The sequence below is a fragment of the Lutjanus erythropterus genome, chromosome 9 (assembly GCF_056507025.1).
Source record: "Lutjanus erythropterus isolate fLutEry1 chromosome 9, fLutEry1.hap2, whole genome shotgun sequence".
Taxonomy (NCBI): Eukaryota; Metazoa; Chordata; class Actinopteri; order Lutjaniformes; family Lutjanidae; genus Lutjanus; species Lutjanus erythropterus.
In genome coordinates, this window is record NC_139325.1 from 9,788,910 (window position 1) to 9,816,626 (window position 27,717).

Below are 27,717 nucleotides of genomic sequence, written 5' to 3' on the forward strand. Positions count from 1 at the left end.
TATTTGAAGAGGTGTGCATAAGACTGACACATCATGACACTTGGAAGGAGTCTTTATGAATGTTTATGACTATTGTCATTAAGTGTCTGGTCAATTTTGCCATTGTTAATACAAAGTTGACATTATCATCGGTCAAGTTAATAATGTCTTTGTTATGACAACTTGATATTATTAAACTTAAACACATACTCATCACTTTGCATTAAAAGTTACAGAATTGACAGACTGACACTTAATGACAACGGTCATACACATTTATAAAGGCTCCTTCAAGTTTATGACAGGTGCCAACATGGTTATGGCAGTGTAATGACAGTCTAACAGTTGACACTGTAGCCTACTTTAGCCATAAGTAAACTAGCTAACCGCTATCTGTCATCAGGTAACTGTGTAAGCTAAATCACCTTGGTTCTGTACTCTGTTAACAAACATGTCAAAAGTGTCATTAAATGTTAAGTTGAAATCTCGTAAATTGTTCATGACATTACAAAAGCATTTGATAGTGTAACCAAATGTTAAAACATAAAGTAACATAAAACATAAACAATTTCTTCTAGTTTGACAATGTCATGACAAAGACTGACAGATTATATTGTCTTGATTAATGTCATGTTGTCATAACAAAGACATTATTGGCTTGATTGTCAAGTTCTTAAAACAAAGAAATCTAAAACAATGTCAACTTTGCATTAAAAGTGACATAATTGAGTGAATGACACTAAATGACAGTGGCCATAAACATTTATGAAGACTGCTTCAGGGTTAGTTATGACAGTGGAATGACAGCCTAATACACAACCCTGTAAATAAAGTGTTACTAAAAAGTGTAACACAGATTATATTTTTCATGGAAAACAGTGATAGTAGTTTAATTTGAGAATGTGAATATTTGAATCAAAGACAAAGTCAGAGATGAGTCCTGCCCATCAAGTTACACAAATATATAAATAGACTTAATTCCTAGACAGACAGTGTGTCTGTGTGACTGTGTGTGTGTGTGTTTTCTCAGAGTCAGAGTGAAGATTCAGGGGTGAGGGGTGGTCAGGGTTTTCAGCAGCTATTTAAAAGAAGTTATAAGGTTGTTGTAAGGGTGTTATGGAAGTCTGAATCTTTATAATAAATGAAACTCAACCTCAGTGATATTAGTGTATAATTGCATTATTGGCTCCAATTATTAGATATTTATTTATTTTTTAAACCCAGCTAATAATAAATTATATTATGTCAATAATGTAATAACATTACATTATCACACAGTTACTACATTATCGGCTGCTACAAACCTCTTAAGGACCCCTTCAGTCCCCAGAGTCTCTTTTATTAACTGTTGCATCATCAAAATCATTTTTGAAAGCACTTGCAGTCTGGTTATGAGTCTCTTTAAGAACATCATGCAAGCATGACTTCTTCTCCACTCGCCACAGGCTTGATTTGTATTATGTAACACTTCCACATGAGACCCCATTATAATCCCAGAGGACGTGAGTGTCCCCTCTGTGTGTGTGGACATGTCTTCTAAAAAGGAAGCTTTCCAGTGTGCAGCCTAAACCAACACAGAATCATATTTATTGTTTTTGCGATCAGCTCCAAATAAATCAGACATTTCACTGTTGTACTTTCACTCTTCAGAAATATTACTGACAAAAGGACCATTTTAAGAGAGGATTTGGCAAATCACAAAATACTCAAGCTAAAATACAGAGCTGATTCAGTACAGTGTATACTGAAAATCATGCATGTGAACATCATAAACTGTCTGTGATTATGTAACTCTGCTACTGAGTCATTAGAGGATGTCCAGTTGCTTTGTACAGCTCATCAAACACTAAACATTTCTTAAACAGTCTGTGTCAACAACACAATACAATCAGCAACTACAGTACATCTCTAATTTTATCTCAATGCTGTTTGTTCTTTTCCTTCAAAAACCTCAGTCCACCACAGGGAAGGTAGGACTCCACACACATGAACACATGAGCTTTGTGTTTTCAGACTTGTTCTCCAGTTGTTTGACTCAGCTGTGTGTGGCAGCAGTGTGCTGCTCTGGGCGGGGGCTGCTCTCCTCAGCCTGGTCCTGCTGGGGATCGTCTCTCACTTTGACAGCGTGGAGGGCGTAGTTGATGGCAGTGCTGTTAGTCCAGCTCCAGGCTCCTGATACTGGGTTGTACAGCATTCCTTGGACAGACTGCACTGAGAAACCGTCTGACAGAGGATGAAAAAGAGGAGAGAGCATCACAACAACACACAAGACAAACTTTTCTTTTTTTTTTATACTTAAAATGGAATATTTTCTAAAACCAGGTGCTGCAAGAACATGACAGTCTTAGTGCAGCTGATTTTAGTAGCTGGCAACAGCCTCAGAAAGTCTCTAAATTAAATTAATTTGTATAAAGGAGAACCATTTCAATGTAAATGAAATTAATGTTCTATAAGGGAAAAACAGTAACATAATTTGTCTTGTTCAGGTAAGAGCACAGTGAAATATTGCTAATTCAAACCACATTTATAGCGGGAACCAGGACATGATGTCAGCCCCTAAAAATGATGAAATTCTTGTCTTTTTAATGCAAAGTTGACATTGTTTGACATGTCTTTGCTGTGACAGTTTGTGTTTCACTTATCTCAACTACAGTGACACATTTTGAAAGATGTCATTGAGTTTTATTATACATAAACAATGCTTTTATAACAGTGTCATGAATAATTCCCCAGACCTTAATTTAAGTGATATATTTTGGACTTAAAGGTTATAAGGCCAGTTTGATAACAGGCAGGTTCATCGCAAACAATGTAAAATTTGCATTGGAAATTACACAACTGACCAAATGATTCTTAATGACAACAGTCATGAACATTCCTAAAGGCACCTTAATGTTCATGACAGGTATTTTGTCATGGTTATGAGAGTGTCATGCCAGTCTTATGCACACCTCTTCAAATAAAGTGTAACCATGTGTTCTTTATTTAACCTGAGAATCTTACTGCTCAGGATGAGCCAATTAATGCTTGGCAACTTTTTTCTTAGTAAAGAAGAAAAAAAAAAAGAAGAAAAAATTAAAACAAAAATGTTTGACCTGTGTGGAAATATCACATGAACATGTGTAGAAAGACATACAAGTATTTCAAAAATATAAATTCCTGTATTTGTTGAAACCAGGCCTTGTAGACACAATGAAACATGTTTCAGAGTTAGGCAGTGTCTGATTGAGGTGTTTAACTGATTCATTCTATTATTAACACTTAAAAATCTGTTGTGTATCATTAACAAGAGAAACCATTTTCACCATATGTGCTCTCTTCTCCGTATGTAAATTAGAAGGACTTACTGGACTCCAGGAGGCGCTCCAGCTCTACTGGACTGATGAACTTTTCCCAGTCGTGCGTCCCACTGGGAACGATGCGCAGCAGCTGCTCGGCTACAACAATACCCAGCGCGTATGACAGGTTGGTTTTATTAATAGTAGTGATGAAGAGAGAGCCTCCTGGCTGCATAGAGGGAAAGGAAACAGTTTTAGTTTATGGAGTATTAATAATTTACAATTTTTACTGGTAATACTTCTTCAGAAAACATATGTTACAGTGACAACACATCCCTGCAGGTACTACATATACAATTGAGGTTATCCACCTGGGTCACCAGGCTATTTACAGAGTGGATTTAGAGCTTTCAGTGCACAAGCCCAGAGGACAGCAGTGCCAACCCAGAGGTTCAACCTCGGTCAAGATTAACAAATTTAACAGGAGGGGGTAGAGGACAGGGAGAGAGAGTGGAAGAGACAGAGAATAAAAGTGCAAGAGTGCAGTTCTTTCAAATGAATCCAAACAATGCAAGTAAAGGCATGCCCTGAAGTGAGATACATTTTTACGTTTTCTTTTTTAAATAAAAGGGCAGAAGTGGGAGATTTGGGACAGAGAGAGAGGGAGAAAGAAAGTCCAGTTGTGCCTAAACCAAATCTAGAGGCATTAAAGGGACAATCTGAATTATTTGAAGTGGGGTTGTATAAGGTACTTATCTGTAGTCACTGTGAATGGTGGTTGATGCACCCCCATTTTAGAGAGGCATAGAAGAACTGGTGTTGGAAGCTACAAAATTAATAGGTGCATCAGCAACAAAATGTATTTTAGCCACATAAAAAAGGCCCACTTAAAAAAAAAATCAATTCATTTTAAGTGTACGCTAAATTTAGAATATTTTTGCAGCTTAACCTTGTTGTCAGACAGCCTTTTCCAACAGCAAACTGACGTTATGTTATGTTGTGGGACTAACAAAATAATCTCTTATCTTATATAAACCAAATCCTGAACTCTCTTACTCCACCAGACCCCACTGGAAACATCAGTCATTTTGCCTTGCAGAACACAGGAGTTGCCAGTCTACTGTTGCTCCGATTGGTTAGTTTGTTTGTGTTATTGTGTGAATCTAAACTAACCTTTTAAATATCGAAGTAACAATAAAACACAAACAAACTAACAGTTCAAGGCAGCGGTAGACTGGCAACTCCTGTTCTGCAAGGTAAAATTACTAATTTCGCCAATGAAGTTTTGTTGAGAGACAGGGACTGATATTTGGTTTGTTCGACAGTTAAGTAAAGACAGAAAATATTCTAAATGTAGCACATACTTAAACTGTCCACAGTAGAACATTGCTAAACTTCCTCACTGGTACTCCTCCCTGCTTCTCCAAACATGCGGTGTGCTGACCGCCATCTTCTGTAGATAATCCGCTGCCTATAAATAACAATCTCATACAACCCCACTTCAAACAATCCAAACTCTTTAAGATCTTTTTTCCTCTGATCTTCTCTGGTGCACTGACCTATGAGATCATCTGGTCTCAGTATTGATGTACAGCTTTCGCTAAAGCTTGTCAATGTTCAATGCAATTCATACACACAACAACACATGCTAACCTATTCCCAGAAACACACACAACAGATGCAAACACAACAAAAATCACCATATGCACATCAGCACATGCTCAGATGAACACACACACACACACACACACACACACACACACACACATACTGTATTGATGCAGAAACATGAACATGAACTAACAGCTGGAGGAAAATCCCGGGACACACCTTCAGCACGAGGCTGCAGCAGTAGGCGAATGTTTCCAGGTCGGCCAGATGTTCCACCACCTCTGATGCTACGACAGCATCGAACCGGCCCGCCTCTTGCTCCTCCTCATCTGCCGAGAGCTCCTCTAGAGTGCAGGCCCGGTAGCAGACCTGGTCACGAAGGTCCGGGTCGTAGGACGAGTGCAGCTGAGCTGTGCTGATGCTGTCTTCTACTGGATCTATACCCAACACGCTAGCGCCCAGGCGACCCAGGGGCTTGTGAACAACAAGGAGGAGGGAGGAGATAAAGACAAGTCACAAACTCTGATCTGCTGTGTGTCAAGTTAAAAAAAAACATGCCTTATTAGAGCAACATGTTTTAGCTGTACACTTTATTCCACACTGTGGAAAACTCCTCAGCTTCACCACACTGTTTTAAAAACAATACAAGACCCCTTTAAAGAAAAATGAGAATAACAATATCAAATCTTTCAATGACAAATGAGGACTAGCTGGATGTGTGTCAACTCCAGTGGAAATGTACCAACTCTCACATGTGGCAGGAATTTGGGTCTGAGTGTTTTATTTCCATGGATGAACAGATGAATGGATGGATGGTGTTTTATTTGTTTCTTTATTACGCCAAAGCAGAAAGCACATTTTACTGGAGGAGATGCCAAGTGCTGGAGACAGTGTGGGCTTCTGGAAGCCAATCACTGGCACTTCTTTGGGAGTCCAGTGTGAAGATCCTTCTGGGCAGTTTCACAAAGCACTGACTAGCACACTTAACACTAAACTGCCCTCACAATTTTCCACATTATATTCAGGAAATGTTGATTTTTCAGGCATGGCATCCTGACGAATGTATGTTTTGTATTTTGTTATCCACTTGTAAAAATTGGGGATTTTGTGGAGGTACTGAATTAGTGACCCTGTAATGTTTTTCTTCTAAAAAAAAAAACTCACTAATTTTTGTATTATTATCTCTCAATACTTCCAGCAGCATAAGTTACATTGCTCTTGATGCACACTTTACTTTGCTCAAAATTTACAAAGTTCATAAATTTAAAAAAAAATCTATGAATGAGAGGACAACAAAACTTATTTTGTCTTGATGTACATTTTGTAATATAAAGTGTAATTTCTTAAAAAACAAACTAAAAACAATACAAAACAATTAATGAGGACAAACTATCAAATAAACAACAGTTTAAAGAACATACATACATGAACAACTGAATCTCTTATCTATATTATAAGAGCTCCATTTACACCTAAAATTCAGAGGTAAACATGTTATAATGAAAAATTATGGTACAAAAATGTTATAGCAAGCTGATTTTTTAAATACCAATATACAAATAGAAAATTAATTATGATGCATTTGTCGAATTGCCTTAAACAAATGAGACCATGGATGATATGTTTTCCACTGTGAGGGACAGAATTCCTCAATGGGGTTGTTTTTTTAGATGCAGGCCTCCATGTAGCGTATTGTAGTCAAATTTATAGTCATTTCCTGTTATGTTAGATTTTCAAAATAATACATAAATGTGGCAAATGGACTATAAACAATTTTGTCATGCAGTTCAAGTGAGGAAACAATTCATGAAATTTAAAAGGTGTGGTCACTAGATGCACTTTGTGTCAAAGCAATGAAAAGTGATCCACAGTTTAGTCCAACTGACTGCAGACTGTCATAAGGTTTCTGAAAAAGTGAACTCAGTATAAAGAAATGAGTGTAAAACCTCCCCAGCTTTACCAGCTTCTTAAAGACCTGGTAATAAGGGTGAGAAGGAGTTACATGTGAATTACTACACCCTCTTGTGGACAAAAGCTAAACACACAGGTCTGTGTGGTGAGCTGCACTCACTCGCCCAGGGGTCTATCTCCATCCTCCCAGAGCTGATCCCTTCTGATGGAAGGGGTTGTAGTGATGAGACACTCAGAGACACAACCACAGCTGCAATGTTAACAGACGCTTTTTTGATTTTCTTTTTTTTTTTGTGTGCATGTCTGAATATGGCAGCCTGTGTGATGGAGCCATGTAAGTACAGGACCTGATTTTGTCTTCTCAAATCACACAACACTGCTGGTATGTCCTCAGTTCAAATGAAGGCAGAGACAGAAGGGCTGTCCCGGCTGCCTAGCTATCACCGCTAACAAACAGATAAACAACTGTAAATGACCGACTGTCCCATCCACCAAACTGAGACCAGTCAGATCAAAAGAGAACGAGAATTAGGTTGACATTTAAATGTTTTCTGGCCACTGGTATGTATGAGAAAGGACTGGCACTATAATGCAACAAAGCAGAATCTTACACTGCAACAGATTGCCATCTGCAAAGAAAAGACTCAGTGTGACATGAAAGGTAGCAATTGAAACAATTGAGCAGACAGAGAATGTACAGGAGGAGGGAAAGATATTTTTGTTTGCACTTGGTCTGCATCTTTCTCAGAGTACACACAGATATATTTACCTCTGTGAGCAGTCCTCCTCCACAGCCAACATCCAGTATTCTGAGTCCTGCAAGCGGTTTCCCAGGATGACGCGTGGTGTGCACGTTCAGCAGATTATCCCTGAACAGGTAAATGAGCAGTGGGTTCAATTTCAAATCATCAGCATACAGCCATCATGTTATAGACAGTCTCATGTGTGACTTACCAGTGTGGCTGCAGCTAATCTAACACACTACTGGATCCAGCCGCTAATTATTTTTTGTGCATATTTCTGACTCTAAGCTCAAGGACCTCTCATGGTTGCAGTGATTCACAATTTTTGAAGAGGCTTGAAAAAATGCTTTTATCGACACAGGCTAGAATTATCAGCGGTTAACGAGAGATCTACTTAATCCTCTTAAAAGGCAGTGGTTCCAATCATGTTCTTATTTAATATCTGTATAATTGCGTCTGTGAGACGAATGTGAAGTGTATTTTGAAGACTTTTTATACTATCACCCAGAGACAGAGCGGAGCAGCGATCAGCTGTAAGGAAACAGAACTGAATCAAATCATGAGGTACCAAGAGATTCCCACAACAAATAAAATGATCTTAAAATGGCAATAACAATAACAATTACTTCTGGGACAATTTATCATCCAAATATAGCTAGACAGATATATCAGTCAGCTGATATTATTCACCCTATACTGGTGTATCATGTATAAGGGCTGCAAGTAATGATTATTTTCTTGATTAATCAATGAGGTGTTCTGTCTATAACATGTGAAAATTGTGAAAAATATTGATCACTGGAATCAGAGAATTTGTAGATTTTTTAAAATGAAAATATGACTCAAAAGGATTTAACGATTATCAGAATAGTTGGTGATAAATTTAATGTATCAACTTTAGACTTTTTTACTCCTTAATATCAGTATTGACCCCAGAAATCTAGTAGTGGCCGACTGATTGCTGGACGTCCAGCAGCAGTGGTTGTAGTGACAGGCTACTCACAGCCTGCTGCTCAGCATAAGGAGGGGTTATTGGAGGCTGGAGATCATTTGAATTTCTACATTTTGCTTACACCATCCGCTGTCTCAACCACCCCCACTTCACCGTGAGCTCCAGCATCAGCCAGCTAACAACCACAAATATCCTCTGGCTACAGAATCATCCCTGTGTTCCCTCCTCCCTACCTTACTTGCCTTCCTAACACACGACTGTCTGATGACCCCCTGCCTCGGGCATTAAGCATGCAGAAGAGGCCAAGATCTGGGAATGCATCATCCTCATTAAAGCTCTGCTGGGCTGCAGGAGCATTCGTGCAAACAGTGGAAGGAAGATTAGGTGTTGGCAGACATCCACCTAACTCGCTCTCAGCCCCACCTCCACAACACAGAAAGAAATGGACAAAGGATACTTAGCTACAGTCTGAGTGGAACATGCATCCATCTGCACATGATCAACTATTATTCACATAACAACTATAGTGACTGTGATAAGAAAAAATACTGTCAAACTGTAGTTAAAAAATAGAGACATATTTCCTTACTTCTAAATGTCATTTAGAAACACTGTTTCAATGTGCAAAACTACTGTGGGAAAAAATACTGTCCTTTAATACAGAGTGCAAAACACTAAAGGCTTATTGTTAAGCATACAGACCACTGAATCTATACAATTTGTGTTTGCATGCATTGTGTGTTTGCACACTAAATTAAAGGGATAGTTCGCCCAGAAATGAAATTTCAGTCATTATCTTCTCACCCTCATGCCGATTGCAGGTTGGGTTTAATATTTTTTTCCACAAAATACTGCTGGAGTTTCACAGAAAAACAGTGTTGCGGAATCCAAAAACAATTCAAATGAATGGTGACCACTTTTCAAACAGAAAAAAACAACTGAGAAAACAAAAACAAAATAAAAAATCCTCCATACTGCTCGTCTAGCATAATCCAAGTCTCAAGCCCCGATATGATGTTCACTTGCACGTACACACCATCACTTCACACATTCCCAGTTCAGACGATGTACACACACATGAACGTGGCTCCAACCTAAAGATCTACAGTCCCTAATCCCTTTAAAACCCACACTGTATAAATATTCTCTCATTTCATCCACTTTAGATGATAACAGACTGTTGCTACAGCCAGCTAGACTAAATCTGATTCAGACAGAGGAGGGAGACAATAAATAATCAGACCAATAAGCAGAATCAATAATGACATTGGTATCAACAAAATCTTATGAATTCTTATCCTGATTGAAAGTCAAGATTAACCGAATCATAGTAAGACTGTCCGAGTCTAAAAGGTACAGAGCAGCAACAGTAGCAGTGGTGCTGTGTCTCATTTAGACACACCCTGAGGGCAGACCAATATCAAGCAAATCAGCCGCACTCAGACATACACTGGCACTGGATCTGTCATACTGTCACCATAAACACACATCATCACCACCACCACCACCAACAGGAGAGAGTGGGGAGGGGAGGGCAGCAACGGGCTCTTGGCTGGATGGGTAATGTAATGGTTATCTTGTGGGGGGCCCCTACAGCAGATCTTATCAATCAAAACAGCTGCAGCCCCCCAAACATGGATGTATGCAGCGTTGGGGCAGCGGAATCGCTATTGGCTGAAAACATGCTGACATGTGGAGGAATCCTGTCACTTTTAATGTACGTTACTTCAGAGCATCCCCTTGTGTTCTCTGGGTTCAAATACCACGAGGCTGGATTTCCTCCAGGCCATGTTTTGACACAGTTGCTTGACGCCTCCGCCAATCAGGCCCCTGCGTTGACAGTGACTTGGGTGTGACATCTTCTTGGCATTTCAAAAAATATATAATGAATATTGAAGTGCATATAGTGTAAAAACACAAACCGTATAAAAGGCACCCTCAGGTCATTCATGGCATGAAGAGCTCCAAATTCTCCCTGTTCATCCCACCACTTGCTGGCCAGTGACTGGAACCTCCTCACCTCATCGGGGTCCACTGTGGTGTGGGAGGCTGAACGAACACTGTGCATGGCAGAAAAGACAGGAACTCATTAATCACATTAAATACAACCTTTGAAATATATTTTGGGACCCAAGTTACTATATTTATTATAATACTATATATCTTCCAACTGGTGCTGAAATGATTAGTAAATTAATCAACTGGGAAAAGAAGAAATTAACTGCCTGTAATTCTGATGACCTATAAATAATCAAGCAAAATATGCAACTTTTGTGGAAAATGTGCTGGTTTTAGCCAGTGGTGGAGTGCAACTATGTACATTTACTCAAGTACTGTACTTACATTTTGATACACTTGTGCTTTGCTTAAGTATGTCTGTCTAATGTTATTAGAGGTGTAACTTTTACCCCACTACATTTTAGAGGCAAATATTGTACTTTTATTTCACAATTACACTACTTTTCATATAAACATAACATAATATGCTTATATGATGCAGTACTGTGCTACTGGTGGTATACAAAGCATTTAAAATTGGTTCCACATTGAGGAACTCAAACATTAAATTATTTTTTACACGTAGTTGTCTGTAATAAAAACAGAATACTATAATATTCTACAATTAAAGCCTGACTGATATTAACAGATTGACATTGACCAATCAGAGCTATATTGTCTATATTGGTACCCATTTGGATGTTGTCTGATATGTTGTGATGTGAAACCTTTTTATTTCCACATAATGCAGATTTTTTTTTACCATTATAAGGAAAATGCAAGTATATTTGATCCTTTTTTTAAAATGAAAAATATTAATCAATTATACAACTAAATAATACAATTCTTTAATATAGATTTTGTTCTATTTGTCTATTTATAGCTACTTATAATAATTATATTATATTGTATTATATTGTTAAAATGTAAATATCCTGCCTTCAATACAAATTTTTGTCAAGAGGTTGGTAACCACATTTGGGGGATTACTGCAAAAACATGTATGTAGGTATTCTATAGTCTGAAGAACAGACCATTCTGCATATTTAAGACTCCCACCTTTACAGGAAGTATACAGTGTGATAGTGATAACGCTTATGTACTTTTAATAAAGTGACAATTTGATTCGGGACTTTTACTTGTAATGGAGTATTTTTAGACTGGTATTTCTATTTTTATTTAAGTAAAGAATTTGTGTCATACTTTCATCATAGATTTTTTTTTTTTTATTGACGGGTGTGTTGGTTGGAGAAAGTGGAAAATGTAAAATCCCGTTAGGCTCCGCAAAGTTGTTGATGATGGACAGTCTTCACAATGTAATTAATACAACCTGACAAACTGAAAAAGTAATTGAAAGATTGATAGACAATGAAAACAACCGGTGGTTGCAGTCCTCCTATTTTTTCCGTCCAAAGCCCAGCACATAACCAAGACAAGCTAGCAAGATGTGCTAAAAGCTCAGTGGTACATTCAAAACAACTTCTAGAGGCATCAAAATTTGAAACTTACAACCTGGGTACACCCCCTTTAGTGCTGTACCTTGAGTGACAGGGCACGGTGTGTCGCTGGCTCTTGAGACAGGCGCTCCTCTGCAGCCACAGTGTCCGCTGTTTACACACCGCAGTCCAGCTGAAACTGCGCTGCATCACCCCGCACACAGCGGCCGCTTTTCGGCTGTACAGTCCTAACATGAGGCGGCCAAACTTATTCGAGTACATGCTGTCATGACACAGCTGAGCTGCTGGCTACTGCAATATCTGTTCACTGCACTTCTGTTGTAAATTTGACCCTCCGTGCTCACATCTTTTGTGCTCGGGTAGAAACAACATACATTTTAGTTCCTAGTGGTCAGACCCTTCATGGTACCGACGAGAAACAAGCGGCTGGAGAAAATGTATGTCACAATTTTAATGTTCAGGTTCGGTCATGAATGATGATTTGGATAAATATGCTACTTAGTTAGCAACAGGTTTTATATATTGATTTTCAGAAGCTTCAAGTAGTCGTGCTGTATAGCAAACTATGCGCTCTCCAAGGATCATTACTATCCTTTGAGTGTTCGTGTCACCTTTATCAGGACTTTACACGAAATACAAGGATAAACGCAGGTATTACCAATAATATTAATTAAGGTTCTGTTCCATTCAGGGAACTGATCACACCTGGCTGTCCTACCAATTCATATCAATATGGCTGCTGTGAAAAGGCCCACCACCTTTTCTAGAAATGCAGCATTATCTTCAAATGAGAAACTAATTATACTGTTGCAAGCATCTTAAAAGGCCAAAATCTGCACTGCTAGAAAATATAAAATGCTGTGCAAGAAGTGATAAAGTAGCTTATTTATTTGCAAACTAAGTCCAAAGACCCTGTTAAAATTGCTTACATACAGCTCTACACCTTTCCTTGATTCAGTAATCAAGGATTTATGACTATGCAACACCCCAACAGACCACCACCACCAAATAAATAAATAAGAATAAATAGTCCCATAGGACTGTTCCTGACTAAAGCCAGGTTTTTTTTCACACTACCTATTTCAAGGCAAGAAACTCTGGGAATTATATTTATTACTTAATTCACTCCTGATATCTCTTACAACACATGAAAAACACATGTATATGTTAACAAGATTGAAACACAAATCCCTATTTTCACTGGAGGGGGTCTTTACAGAAATAAAAGCCATCACTGATGTAACTGGGATGAGATTTTTAGAGATGTAACCCCCTGACCTCTTAGTGTTTTGTTCTTACACATGCAGTCCTTAGTGAACTAAATATAAACCATTATGAACCTACAGAGAGTGGTCGCACCTGTGATTCTGTGTTGATTTATACCATTCTGAATCTACATTGTGTGTTGAGAAATGCTGTCTGCATTAAGATAAAAGAGACTGTGAGGCGAGGCAAGGAACAAACAGTTTTATTGGACATCTTACAATAATGTTTGGGAGAAAAAAGCTGAATCCTGTTATGCTTTAAAATGATACAACTTGAGTTTTTAGTGTCCATAGAGTCTTATTAGGCTTTGCATAACAATACAAGTGAAAACTCCTACCATTCAAAAAGTCATCAGTCACACTTTAAAAATAACATATTTACAAAGATGAAAGAAATGTATGAGAGGGGTTCACCTACACAACTGCCTCTATAATGAGACAAGCCTGCTCAACTCATGGAATTTAAAATGGTAAAGTGCACAGATCAGGAGGTTAACTGTGCTCCTCAGCGTCTGCTACGACGGGAGGGGGATGCTGACCTGAAAGAGAGGCGTGGACACGACATTAATACTGCACCAATCACACTCTCCCACGCAGACTACAACACACAAACATGCACAACTACCCCTCTCCCACCAGATACAGTGTACAAAAAACTGTACATCATCTCCATAAAAACTTATGTTCATCTGACTCCAGAGAAGCAAATCTGCCATGCACAGTATAAGGCAAGAAATTTGTTTGGTTCACTTTTGCATAACTAGGACCTCAAGTTTCCACATTTTAACAAGGTGCTACAAAACAGAGTCCTGGAGGCAAATACTGAGACTTCTTGTGACTTGTTTGAAATTCAGTAAAAGGTAAATTTGCATTTGATAGATAAAACCCTTTATTGCACCAGACTTGACTTAACAGTTAAGACAGATGTGACTGCATTTGACAGTACAGTTTCATAACATTCACTCAACCGTTTTCATAATTTTCCATTTTAAAGTTATTAAAAATATACTGATTAAAAGGATTCCAGAGAAATCACAATGAGACATACAATGAAAACATACAGTAAGAAAAAAAGAGAAAAAAACGAATACTACCTTGATCGTGACTTAGACTTGTGTTTGCGGCTTGCCTTCTTACCAGACTTGTGAGATTTTTCCGTCGACCTTGAGCGACTACGTTTGGATTTTTTAGATTTCTTTTCCTTGCTAACTTCTGGGGATGGGGATCTACTTGAGTCAGAGTCTGAGCGCCTCTTGCTAGCTTTGGCGGAGCCCTTCTTGCTGGCTTTGCTGTCCTGTCGTGAGTGCTTGTCACTCTGAGAGTCCGTATATGAATCACTCTCTTTCCTTTTCTTGGATTTGCCATTTTCCTCTGCAACTACAGAGCTTCCTTTTTCTTTCTCCTTTTCTTTTTCTTTGGATTTTGGCTTTTCTTTCTTTTTATCAGACTCTTTCTCCTTGTCCTTATCCTTCTTTTTCTTGTCTTTCTCATGGCTATGACTCCTTTCCCTCCTCCTTTCTCTATCTTTGCTGGAGGCCTTCTGTTTGTGTTTGCTGCTACGACTGTGACTGCTGTCTCTGCGATCCCGGCTCCTCTTCCTCTCCTTATCCCTTTCCTTCTCCTTTTCTCTGTCTCTGCTGCGACTCCGGCTGTCTCTGGCCCTGCCTCTACCCCTGTCTCTATCTCTGGACCTGGATCTACTCCTGCGGCTCCTGCGCTCTCTGGAATCACTACGGTCTTTCTTGTGGCGGCCTGATCTCTCAGCACTGCTCCTCCTTCTGTCCCTGCCCTTCTCATTACGATCACTGCGATGCCTGTGGGAGCTGTGGCTGCGGCTGCGCCGGCGAGCCTTATGGGAGGAGGAGCGGCTACGCCTCCTCTTCCTTTGTGGGGAGGAAGATCGAGAAGAACTACGGGAAGATGCTGAGGAGGAAGAAGAGGAGGAAGAAGAACGATGGCTGCTGTGGCTGGAGGTGGAGCGGGAGCTGCTGCTGTGACCATTGGCTGGGGAATCACTGCTGCCTCGCCCTGATCGCTCCTTCCCTCTGCCCGAGTGCTTACTTTCACTATCTTCCTTCTCACTACGGGACCTACGCCTCTCTACCAAGGGCTCCGCCTCCCTCTCTTTTACTTCCTGTTTGTGTAGATTCTCTGGCTGGCCCTCATCATATTCCCCCTTTTCTCTGCTCAATCTCTCCTTCATCATCTCTTCTGTGGAGACAAACAACAAGCATAGAGGTTAAAAATAAACCTGAAACATCAGGTGCTGTACAGACAAGGAACACACTACAACAGTGATTCTCAAAGTGTGGGCTGTGGTCCACTGCTGGACCATGAAGGCCCTGCAGGTGGCCCTTGTGGGGTCAGGTCATTAAAAAAAAAAAAAAAAAAATGTTTCAATGTTTTTATCTTTGAAATTACAATCACATCTTTCTGATTATTTTTTTAAAAAGTAATCAGAACTAATAAAACAAAGCCATGGGATTCTACTTATGTGTTAATTTAACAGGTGTTGGTGAGTAGTCACATTAATGTCGAAATGCATCTTATATTCTTGTCATTAGTAAGATTATTGTGTTGATCAAAGTTGTGATTTAAGTTTTGGGTGGGCCACAGAAGATTTTTTGAAGTTTGAAGTTTTGTAATGGCTGCACTACGCAATGTTCACATTTATTAAAAGGGATAGTTCAGTGTATTACCTCCAGTAGATGGTGGCTGGCACAACTCCAGTTTGTAGAAGCAGTACTAGTATAGGAAAGCTAAGCAATGCACAGCTGTAGACAGGGTCACAGTTAAACAAATTTTAGCTACCTAAAAAACATAAATGTCAGTTTAAGTGTATGCTGTATTTCAAATACTTTCACAGCACTACACTGACCTCAGATGGCCTTTTTGTCACAACAGGACAACACCGTTTTGTAAGACAAATATCACTGTTCAAAGCCATCAAACTCCTTTGGCGATAATAGTGATTTGGACTTGCAGAACAAAGGAGATTGTGGTCTAGCACTGCCTCGATAAAATATCTCAGGGTCTGCAGATGTCCCATCCGCAATACTACATGGGCCTGTAATAACTTGAGATCTGGTAATACCGCAATATTTCCATGTGCTGATAAAACAGGGGAAACGAACAAGAGAAAATAGATTTTAAAAGATGAGAGTCACATGAGCTATTCCATTTTTTTTTTTATAATTTAATGACTATTCGAAGCTTCAAAAATCATGACCCATCTCTAGTACTTTGCTTAGCTTCTGGGGGTGAGCCATTTGCCATTTACTTTAGGTAATACACTGACTGTGGACAAGTACCTCTTACAATTCCGCTTCAAATAATTCTAACTATCCCTTTAAAGTTGTAATCTCAAGCGGTGTTCAAGATGAGAACAAGTCACCACTAGTTTGAATAAAGCAATGTAGTGTGTTCCTGGTTTTAACTCACAGAGATGTGAACATCATGTCTTACCACGAGCAAGCAGAGCTTCTTGTGCTTGTTTTTCTTGCAGTTGCAGCATCTCCCGCTCTTTGCGGCGGAAGGCGTCCTGCTTCTCCCGGATGCGGTGGCGCAACTCCTCCTCGTCTGTGTCGGAAGATTCAGACCCTCGCACGCTGCGATCATCCTCATCATCACTCTCGTCTGAACCATAGTCACCAAGCCCACCTGCCACAACAGAGCCCCCAGGTTGTTGAGTGTTGGAGAGGATGAGGATCCATTCACATAATCAGGTTTCATTTTTGAAAACCCTCAACCCCAGCCAAAGGTCCCAATGAAAGGCACTTCAATCCTGTCTGACTTTATACTATACACTAATAAACCTCTTAAAAACAAATACACAGCCCTTAAATAAAAACTAATCCAAGAGCATGCTTCGGTCATCAAATGCAAAACTAAACCCAAGTCACTGAGATTCCTCTTCTATTTGTAATTTCTTCAAAATTAGGTTGTGTATTTGGATGTTATGTCTTGTGCTAATAGATTTTTCCAAGTTCCTATTAATCCCACCATAAATTAAAATATCAAATATTTTCCTTCCCCCGATGACAGAAAAAGGGATACTCACTGAGACCAGTCAGAGAAGCCAGTGCACTTGACTGTGCCAGCTGTTTTGCAGGAGCTTTGATTCACATCAACAACAGGAACAACATGTTAAAACACATACTGCCATTTTCTCAAAGGCAAGAGTCGCTAGAGAAGGGGGTCACAGATAAAGCACTATTCACAAGAGCTGCCATTGGTAACAAGAGAAAAAATAAATAAATAAAAAGAAAACAAAAAATGGAGAAAAGAGAGAGGGTTAACAAACAAAATTCTGTCACACAATCCAAGTCAAACAGTCGGACAGGAGGGAAAGAACCAATCTGTACTAATGCACAGTCTCTTCAAGGGAGGAAGTCACTTGTATCTACAGCTGGATGCTGGTCAGACTCGGTGCTGAGACTTTGTTCAGTCATATCATACAGTCTTTCAGCAGGACCTTCAATACCATGTACCAGTAGACCATGTTTTCAATACTGTTATTGCTCTGCTCTCTCTCCTTCTGATGCATTAGCAGAGAATGGTTGAAAATGCATTTCAGACATACTCCTATGTTTGCCACTCAATCACCCCATATTATAGGGTATAATTGAGTTCAATTTAAAGAGATTATGATGTACATAATGCAATCTCTTCAGATTTTAAAATAATGTCTTGGTGACAAGCACAGATGATGCATTAACTGGAAAAGACAAGAGCAGACCTCGAGTGGCTTTCCGGTGCGCCTCTTTCGCCACATGTAGGATTTCTTCATTAGTGACCTCAAGAAGGATCTCTGTCAGGAGTGTTTTTGTGATGATCATCTAAAGACAGGAGGGAAAACATATAAAATCCAGTATATCCCAGTCGACATGCAGAAGAAATAATCAAAATGGTCAAACTGACCAGCTGGTATTCCTTTTCCTCCTCAGTCATTTCAGGTTCACTGTCGTCTGCAGGAGGCGACGGACTCCGTCCAGAGAAGTCTTTCTTCATGGAGGTCTTCTCTTCATCGTCATTGTCATCGTTTCCCTCATCATCACTGTCCTGATGCAGACAGAAACAAGTACTCACTTTCCATTAATAAAGCAGTTCATGCCCTTGGATGTCCTTTCATCAGTAACATAACACACAACTGTAACCTTTTTTTTTTTAATCAAAGAAAACCAAATACTTACAAATTTACTCTTGCGGGGCACACGTGGCCCATCACCCTCTTGATCTGCCTCATGCTCTTTGGCGTCATCTTTTGCGGTTTTTGCGCGCTCCTTCTCCATCCGCTCTCGCTCCAGCTTCTTCTGCTTTTCTCTGTCCATCTTTTCAAGGCCCTCTCGGATCCATGCAGGTAGTGTGCGCCGTTTTACAGCATCTGAAGGTGAAATCCAGGTCAAATTATTCACATACTGTAATGGTGCTGTTGCCTAAATCCCTTCTGATTCACGTTTACGGCAACTTGTAAAATGACCTCTGTTGAATTTGTTTTTACCAATTTTAAGAGTATTGTGACTTAAAAAAAATTTGAAAATGGGCTTAATGCCACAACACTTACTAAAAACTCTGACTGAATAAAGACACTCAATACACCTTCTTACATGCTGTTTGGAGACTCTGGTGAGTCTCCTCCTCTACTCATCCATTCCACCTGCATCAAAACATACCAGTGAGTGGCCATTTGGGGGGGTTCGAGATGCTTTCCAAATGAGTCATATGGACATTGTTTGTCACCCTTAGGTCAAAGACTGTCCAGTTGGCATTTTTAAAAATGAACAGATAGTCATAAACAGTGTCTATCTATCATCTACACACACACAAGACTATAGTCCATTGTTTTTCTTTTTGTTATCTGTGCAGCTGGGGTACTTGGCTGCGCTTCAAAGATAGCTGGCACTTTAACTGAGCATCTCTATGGCCCAATGTGTTGACTGGACATGAAAGCCAATATACCGAGCCACACTGACTAATGAAGGATGTTTAAAGGCACACACAGAAAATGCTGACACACAGAAAATATTCTTCACAAGAACTATTAACTAGAGATGCACTGATTCCCTTTTCTCAAACATGTTGTTGTTGGTTGTTTATTCTTCAGCCAGAACAGGAGGTGAGATTTTAATTGTCAGTCTGTGAACAGCAGTCTGCTGTTGGCTAACATTAGCCTGAAGAGCTAGAAAGTTTACCGCTGTTTGGTGACACCTTCATCTGCTCTGTCTTGTTGTAGACTGTTTTCTCTTTATCCTGTTCTTGGAGTTGGTTGCTAACACTGACTTCATGCATGCATGTGTCTGAGTGTGTCCTGCTGTGATCAGCGCTGTGATGGGTGTGCCATTATGGGCACATGACATGACCATTGTGCTGAGCATGTGTGTGTATATGACTGGCACAGAATCGGATATGTGGCACTGACTGGCCGGTCACTGGTCAGAAAAACACACTCACCTAGAGGTGCTGGGGGTTCCTGCTTGACAGGGAGCTGGATGGGGGATCTGGGACGGTCTCTAAACCCAGGTGGTCTGGTATCTCGTCTGTTCCCTGGGGGACCCTGCCAGTATGGGGAGTGGAAGCCTGCGGGCGTGGGGCCAAAAGATGAGGCGGCACCATGCTGTACGGAGATGGCACAAAACTGAAAATTAGAGCTATTTCAAAGTATGGAAGGTCCTCTCTTAACTGCCACCAAGTGGCATGCATTGAGGTAGGGGCTGTTGTTGTCTTTCCCAATATTAAGTAGCTCACATTCATTCATCACTCCTGACTGGGCTAGAAAGCCAGATTGGTTGTTTAAAAAAAAAAACACACACGGAAGAAAAAAATCAGCTAATAAAATTATGCCAAACCATGCTGGATCCTCAATAAGCCAACACTTTCCTCTGCATCAAGAAAGCAATGACTGATACACCTAGATGCTGGGACCCGGCACAGTTTTTATGGATTGCTCCTTCCTGTGTTACTTGGTTGTCACACTAAAACCCAAACGCTTCAACAGTTTCTACTGTAGCATCTGCATACCTGATAATCAAACTGGTTCATGGCCATGGGGGCCATGGCGTAGCTGTCGGGCTGTGCCCCATACCCATGGCTGTTCTGGGGGTAAACCCCATGGTGGGCTTCTGAGTTGAATTCCACGCTGTCCTGGCTGTTGCTGTCCTCACTGGGGTTCACCACATCCATTGGTCCTGACCCTGGAGGGATCCAGGCCTGCTCAGGAGGTGGAGGAGGTGGGGGCTGGCCATGCATTCCCCATTCTGTTAATGACAAAACAATTAATACATAAAAGCCAAAGCAATATGAACTTCCAGCTTTACCCACAAAAGGAATTTTTACTGTTTATACTTCTCAATATCTGCTCAAGAAGGGCTTGGTGTAAAGCCATTAAAGTTTATCTAAGTGTGTCAACATAAGATCACAAATTGCATTCAAAAAACACAAATTCTCCTGGGTCTAATAAATGACTGTAAGTCAGTACCGAATATTTTTGCACACTATTCCATAATGTATGTGATTTTTAAATACTTTTTGTTTAAAACAGTTTAATATCAGAATTTCCCAACAATCAACACTTATTGTAGGTCAATACTGGTGTATTCACATAGGAAAGAGGAGTGAAATGTTGTTTCACACAGGCATAATTTTCAGGTAAGTTGAATATTTTCACTTTGTGCTTAATACACTGTCAGCAATATTGAATATTGAATTGGTGATTTTTAAAAATGTTTTTAAACTGTTATTAAATAGCTAAACAGCATAGGGCTACTAGCACCAGCTACATGTCATTTAGACTGGTAGTTCTTCAGTGTCATACAGAATGGTCAGTAAAAAAAAAACACAAGCTCCCACTGTAAATTTTGAGTCCATAAGAGTGCCCAGAGCAAACATGATAACCACACCATAAAGATAATAAATGTGACTGGCTTGCTTTAGACCAATTATGTGGAAATGGCCTGTTTGTAGAATCATGATTTGTAGTTTTTGAACTATTCATAAAATAATACTGGGCATTTTGCAGGGCATAATTATTGACTTTTGATGATAAAAATATAAACATATAATGGCAATTTGGCCTCATATGTATACAATTAAAATGAACAGTTAAGATTTCATTGTAAATGTTCTGTGTGCACACAACAGAATATTATATGTCCAGGCTTAATGTCCCTTGTCGATGTTCTGCCTGCGATCTATTCAGTATCGAGTATAGAATCAGTATTATTTCAAGTAACGTTTTGCTATTGAGTATGTATTCCCTGTGCCAACTGGAAAAATTTGCTATAGTTTAAGGGGCTTCACTTGTACCTGGCTGCCACATTCTGCCAAATACTGGGTCACCCTGGAAGGCGCCGTGGTTGCTTGGTCCGACAGGTTCAAGTCCTGGGATGTCCTGGCCATTGGGCTGGATGTTCGGCTGCTCTGCTCCTGTCGACTCCTTCTGGGCTATCCATGCCTGAGCCAGGGCAGCCCAGTCCACTTGACCTTCACAAAGCCAGAAAATACATCACATATTTTATTGGAAAATGCACCATCTAGAGACTACTACAAGTCTGGGAAAACTTATTATCAAGGCAGTACGAGCAGTAATAAGCTGTGCAAAGAAACATTTCTCTGTGCTTTCATGGTGCATGTGCATCGCTCACTTACCTGGATCTTGCTGGTGCTGGAAAGACTGCATCCACTGCTGCTGGCTCAGAGGCCACTGCGGCCAGGGCTGTCCTCCCTGGTCCCACATCACTCTCTTCTGGATTCACACCTGAAATATCCAACCCAGCTAGATTTAGACTTTGATCTGATGTCTCAGCACCTCGCGTGCTAACAAGACAAAACCTGCAGCACTTTAATGTGTTGTAACATTACACTTGAGCCTCATCTAATGGCCAGAAATGAGCAAGCGTTAGCTTCGATAACAGTGCTAACGTTACAGTGGGCTGAACCGGCTAGCTAACGCCAGTTAGCTTGGGACCTTTTCCCGTGTTAATGTGGAAGCAAATGCCGTGTTATGCGAGGTCCTGTGTCAATATTGACGCATGACACTAAGGTAAATTCGGGGCCGGTGAAGTACAAACCTCTAAAGCTGCCTCTGGTCATCCGTTTATGAGCTAACGTTAAGAAAGCTCACCCAAGCTAACGTTAGCATAGCTAAAAGATAAAAGCTAATAACTCGTAGCACCTTTATCTCACTGGGTCGACGAGAATGCCTTTACATTAAAAATAATTCCGTATGAGTGGGAAAGTGTAATGGAAACTAATACCGGTGCTGTGCTTTGAGTAACATAACCCCCACCTTTTCCAGACAGTTTATCTCCAGCGCTGCGCTTACAATCAAAATGGCTGCACCAGTGAGCTGCCGTTACTGCTGCTCGGAGGAAGTGAGAACTGAAACGAGGCTCTGCTGCTGCCTTCAGAAGCTGTCCGGAAGATTGGTATTTCAGGCTTTTATTTTGTTACATACATAGCCATTTCTCCCCCTGCATTTATTTATTAGACAGTAAAAATGTATAATTTCTAAACAGAGAAATTATATGAGTTATGAGTTATACACTTGCGACAGTTTCACCTTTAACAAACTACGGAGTTATACTTTTCACGATGACTTCGAAAAGGAAATTACGAGCAGCACTTAAAGGGAGCATCGAGACAGCAATACATTCAGGTGCTGATGAGATTAATGGGCACAATGATGCTGAACAAATTTAAAAGGTCGTTAAAATCACCGAGGTGGTCGCTGTAATTAAAATATATAATTAGGCGTTCAATAAAATTTGCTTTAGTTAATAAAAACTAAAATATATGGTAGTAGATTTGGGTGTTTTGTACACAAACAAACTCACATAAATGAACATAAGAACTTTGCCCAAACTCCTGTCTTACCGAATTATACTTACCATGCATGGTATGTGTAACACTTTTACAGTGACACAAACTTTGAAAATGGTAGTTAGATATTGTAAGTTATTATGATGATTATGCCTGGATGAAGTGTGGAATACTGGAACCATGTTGTTTATCTAGATTTATTAGCATCAACAAATTCATCTTTTGACTCAGTATTAATGTAATGGCTTATTTTCTTCATTCAACTAAATAAGGGGTGTCAAATTTTACTTTAATAGCCTATACAATGATGAATTCTATAAGTTTCAGAAAAAGCAAGAAATTGGCATCAGGTTTATATATGTTCAACATCTGATCACATACAAGAAAAATTCATTATTTTAGTGTTGGTCACGTGAATTTGCAGTAGGTTGCAGTGACATACTGCCACTTATTTGCTGCTATTGTATTTTAATCCCATCTTGTCTACAACATGATTAAAAAAGCTTAATAATGAAAACACTCAATGAGAATAATTCTGTAATGAATTCAAAGGGAATTTATTACAGGATTCTTAGTCTGAAGAAAAAGAATGAACCCAGTAAGGAGAACTCCTGAACTCCCCTTAGGAGAAAAAAGGAGTAAAACAAAACCAAAGCAAGAGATCTTTTGCTGAGCTGATAAATATCTCAGAGGTTTCTCCTTGTCGACCGTATGGAACAAGACTTTAATTTGACCACTGAGACAATTGTAAGATCTAATGTAAAACAAACAAGTTTTATTTTAGATCTCACTATTATCTCAAGAGTTGATTATTAAGGCACAATTATTTTGTGAGACACAATAACTAATTTGCAACAATAGCTGCAGATATTTTCTGAACAGAAGGTCCTGGATGTTATACTGTACTGCATCTTCTCAGATGGCCAGAGGGTGCTGTTGGGTTTCTTTCACGTTACCATAAAGGACTAGAATTCCTATGAGGGAAGCCATAATTTAAATATGCTGATTTTACTTTTAACTCATTCCAAGGGTTTAAAAGTAGAGTGTAAACACTGTGGATATCATGTTTTCTGCAAAACTTTAGATGTAATGTATGTTAATTAATGTACAAAAATGTTGCACTACATCTGCAGTTTCCTTATCTGATTACATAAACTGGTCCAGGATTCAGACAGAAAGATAATTTGTCACTTTGAAAAAAAAAAAAATGAAAGAGTTTTATAAATAAAACAGACAACTTCATATGTTTCTGGAACTTTATTTAAACTAGCTACAATAGCTAAACTAAAGCTTTTACAAACAATGCATTTAAAAACAAGAACAAATCAATGAAATAATGCTGATTAATTAACACTAACTAGTATTCCTCTCCTTCCTCCCCTCCCTCACCCGCAATGGAGTCGACTCAGACCTCCTCGTAATCCTTCTCCAGAGCTGCCATGTCCTCTCTGGCCTCAGAGAACTCTCCCTCCTCCATACCCTCACACACATACCAGTGAACAAAGGCACACTTAGCGTACATCAGATCAAACTTGTGGTCAACTCGGGCCCAGGCCTCTGCAATAGCAGTGGTGTTGCTCAGCGTGCACACAGCCCTCTTTACCGGGGCCAGGCCTCCACCAGGAACTACAGTGGGAAGCTGGCAGTTGATGCCAACCTTGAAACCAGTGGGACACCAGTCCACAAACTGGATGGTGCGCTTGGTTTTGATGGTGGAAATGGCAGCATTCACATCTTTGGGCACCACATCACCATGATACAAAAGGCAACAAGCCATGTACTTGCCGTGACGAGGGTGGCATTTCACCATCTGATTGGCTGGCTTGAAACAGGCACTGGTGATTTGTGACACTGATAGTTGTAATGTTTTAACAAAAGGAAGACCCAAAGGCAGACACCAGGGAGATTACCAGTTCAAATGGGTTTTAATAAAATAAAACAAAGAAAGAAGGCTTACACTGAGGGGAGGTAAAAATCCAGAGAAAAACAGAATCCACAAAAGGCAAACTCAAAAATAGTCCAGGGGAAAAATATCACGACAGAAGCACATGAGGGTAAACACAGGACACAGGCTGGCAGACATGGGAAACAAGCAGCACAAACCGACAAAGACACTGAGGAACACAGGGACTAAATGGGGGAGAACTAACAAGACAAAGGTGGACAAACAGGTGAAACACATGACAATCACAAAGGGCGGGAAACAGACAAAGACAGGAAGTAAAAACAGAACACACGAGGGAGGACCAGAATCTGATTGGTTGAGAGTTGCACGAGCTTCTTTCCTAACGCTAACAGCAGAAAGTTGGAATTGTTAATATCCACAAAGTAAATGCTGTTAACACAAAAAGCAAAACGTTTTAAGGAAAAAATTTAATTCAACTATAGTTGATGAATGTTCAGCATTGCAAATTTAATACTTGTGACCTACAGTGTTAGTTGAAGGGCCTGATGTCCAATTTCTCTGTACTGTAGTTATTACTGTGTGACCATTTTCCTTACACACATCTGAAATATTTTTAACACATGCTCTGTTTTAGGAGAGGGTTTTGTGCAGGTGTTGTTCAGTGCTTTGTCATGTGCTGTGTTGGTGTTGATAAGCAGTGGTGATGCAGATGCACAATGAGGGGCGAAGCCTGAGGCATGTGCAGTCTAAGTGTGTGGACATTTGTGTGAGAAAACGTGTTGAGCGTGTTGTGTTTTAACGCAGGGTGTGTGCAGTGTGGTGTCAACCAAGGTGACACCGACAGTGACCATGGCGTGCATGGTGAGAGGAGTAAAGTTTGACCTCCACTGCTGGTAGGTAGGTGGTGAGTAATGAGCATTCCAGCATTAGTTTCTTACAACTGACTCACACAGGGGGAGGGGAGCCTTTCATTAAGTGAGATTAAATCACATCTAATGCTTCAGCAACATGTCCCCGAGCCAAAAAGCCACCCCCCGCCCCTCTCCGGCTTTAAAAATAGACAAATACATTTCAGGGAAGATTTGCTCTTTTTGTTGGTGGCGTCTTGACAACCTGTTTTAGTGTTCCAGCAGCGTGACTGAGATGTCACAGCGTGTGGGAACGAGAGGACGTGGAAGGCGATGTTTTTGGACGTTGCCCTTTTCCCGATTCCACACCCACCTCCTCTTCACCAGCTCGCGACATGTTCTGAAGCAGTGCTGCTTTGCACCCGTCAGGGCCGATCACCGGTGAAGATGGCTTGAATATGGCACCACAGGATCCGTAGAGACAGCCGAGAGCGACGGTGGACAACGTCTCACTTAGAGTAAAAGCAGGGTGACATCGAGTCCAAAGGAGAAACAACAAAACCTTCTCCCTTGTGTTACTTCTTGTGCACAAGAGAGGCTAAAACAGAAAGATGAGTCTTGCAGAATATTCAGTTGATAAATTAGATTTATTCTGATACAGTATTTAGTTATAGTCATTCCAATTTTTTATCATTTCATAAGTGAAATTAAATGATTTTCTGAAAACAATTCTGTCTTGAGGAAAAACCCTGCACGCCAGAAGCACCATATTTTGTATTGTTTCTAGTATGTACAATTACATATAATCCTTATTTTTGCTTACAGTAAGTTATACTGTACATAAATATATCACACATATCCCTCTTTGCATCTGACTATGCATCTGTTTTTCTTCTCACCATGCACAAGTTTCTAAAACCTGAAGCACAGGCACTGTTTCAAAAGAAAATAATAAACCACTAGATCAGTGATACTCAACTTGCGGCCCGTAGGCCAAATCTGTCACCCGAAAGAGTGCCAAGTGACCCTCTGACCATTTTCTAATTCACAATGAAAATTAACTGACTCACTGTTTGTCCCAGGAAGGGGAGACAAATATACCAGTTTTGTATGATGGGATAAATGGCCACTAGCAACAGAGAAGGCTGGTCTTTGTGAGCCTTTGAGGATGTGCAGAGTACAGAAGGATCAAAAGTGAGCTCTGCAGGGGAACCATTAGCAGAAGAGGAGCTGACAAAAATGCATATTTCATACTAAGAGCATAGCCTGAATATTACTGTCATTCTGTCCCTGAGCAGTGAGCAGTTTGTTCATGGTGGGGCTGCAACTAATTATTATTTTCATTGACGATTAAGCTGTTGAATATTTGTTACTTGTTTGGTCTGCAAAATGTCATAAAATTGTGAAAATGTTGATCATTATTTCCCAAACCCCAAGATGACTTCAAATGTTTTGTTTTATCCACAACTCAAAGATACTCAGTTTACTGTCATAAAAGAGCAACGAATAAGAAATATTCACATTGAAGAAGCTGGAATCAGACAATTTTGACTCTTTTTTTCCTGAAAAACAAAAGGTGATAAAACATCTGTTACAAGGCATTTACAACCTCAATACAGGTGCAGTTATTAAATGCAGAAAAATATCTGCCTACCCTTGCTTTAGTTAAGTTAATTTAATAAGTCAGGTAATTTATTTTTATAGACAGGTTATGGGTCTTTTAATGCTAATTAATTTTATCTGACAAATAATCTTATTTTCAATGTTGTACCTGTCCCTTGGCCTCTTTTCATTTTGCAAAAGTGGACCTGGACAAAGCAAGTTGAATATCCCTGCTCTAGATTCTGATGCATGTGTTCAAACCTTCCCCTTCTACTGTTTTGGCAAATGTCCAACAAGCAAGAAAAAAAAAGTTTTCATTTAAAATATTTTCATAGAAAAAGATGAACAGCT

At 39.8% G+C, this 27,717-nt stretch overlaps 2 protein-coding genes and 1 pseudogene across 2 annotated transcripts; all 3 read right to left on the minus strand.

Moving 5' to 3' along the window:
- Positions 1-1,537: 1,537 nt before the first annotated feature.
- coq3 (coenzyme Q3 methyltransferase) lies at positions 1,538-12,415 on the minus strand. The gene is made up of 6 exons (XM_084726104.1): positions 12,012-12,415; positions 10,397-10,534; positions 7,549-7,648; positions 5,088-5,342; positions 3,327-3,486; positions 1,538-2,202 (listed from the first exon to the last, which is right to left on the minus strand). Exons 1-6 carry the CDS (start codon positions 12,188-12,190, stop codon positions 2,015-2,017), a joined length of 1,020 nt encoding a protein of 339 aa, XP_084582230.1. The 5' UTR covers positions 12,191-12,415; the 3' UTR covers positions 1,538-2,014.
- Positions 12,416-13,381: 966 nt separating this feature from the next.
- pnisr (PNN-interacting serine/arginine-rich protein) lies at positions 13,382-22,601 on the minus strand. The gene is made up of 12 exons (XM_084726105.1): positions 22,478-22,601; positions 21,838-21,946; positions 21,496-21,672; positions 20,212-20,447; positions 19,645-19,807; positions 18,387-18,577; positions 18,115-18,255; positions 17,933-18,032; positions 17,255-17,308; positions 16,660-16,854; positions 14,289-15,405; positions 13,382-13,733 (listed from the first exon to the last, which is right to left on the minus strand). The coding sequence occupies exons 2-12, from the start codon at positions 21,923-21,925 to the stop codon at positions 13,700-13,702; spliced, it is 2,496 nt and encodes an 831-aa protein (XP_084582231.1). The 5' UTR covers positions 21,926-21,946; positions 22,478-22,601; the 3' UTR covers positions 13,382-13,699.
- A 1,807-nt stretch (positions 22,602-24,408) lies between these two features.
- On the minus strand, positions 24,409-24,868 carry LOC146321072 (tubulin alpha chain pseudogene; annotated as a pseudogene).
- Between the last annotated feature and the right edge of the window lie 2,849 nt (positions 24,869-27,717).

Bases quoted from the DNA above. Each gene is read 5' to 3' on its own strand.
- pnisr (XM_084726105.1), bottom strand. From the start codon at position 21,925: ATGTGGGACCAGGGAGGACAGCCCTGGCCGCAGTGGCCTCTGAGCCAG. The intron at 18,578-19,644 runs GTGAGTGTGTTT...TTTCACCTTCAG, and splicing joins GGAACCCCCAGCACCTCTAG to ATGCTGTAAAACGGCGCACA. The intron at 18,256-18,386 runs GTAAGTATTTGG...TGTCTGCATCAG, and splicing joins TGCCCCGCAAGAGTAAATTT to GACAGTGATGATGAGGGAAA.
- coq3 (XM_084726104.1), bottom strand. From the start codon at position 12,190: ATGTACTCGAATAAGTTTGGCCGCCTCATGTTAGGACTGTACAGCCGA. The intron at 10,535-12,011 runs GTACAGCACTAA...TGCCATGCACAG, and splicing joins ACCGTGCCCTGTCACTCAAG to TGTTCGTTCAGCCTCCCACA. The intron at 3,487-5,087 runs GTGTGTCCCGGG...CCCTCTATGCAG, and splicing joins GCTGCAGCCTCGTGCTGAAG to CCAGGAGGCTCTCTCTTCAT.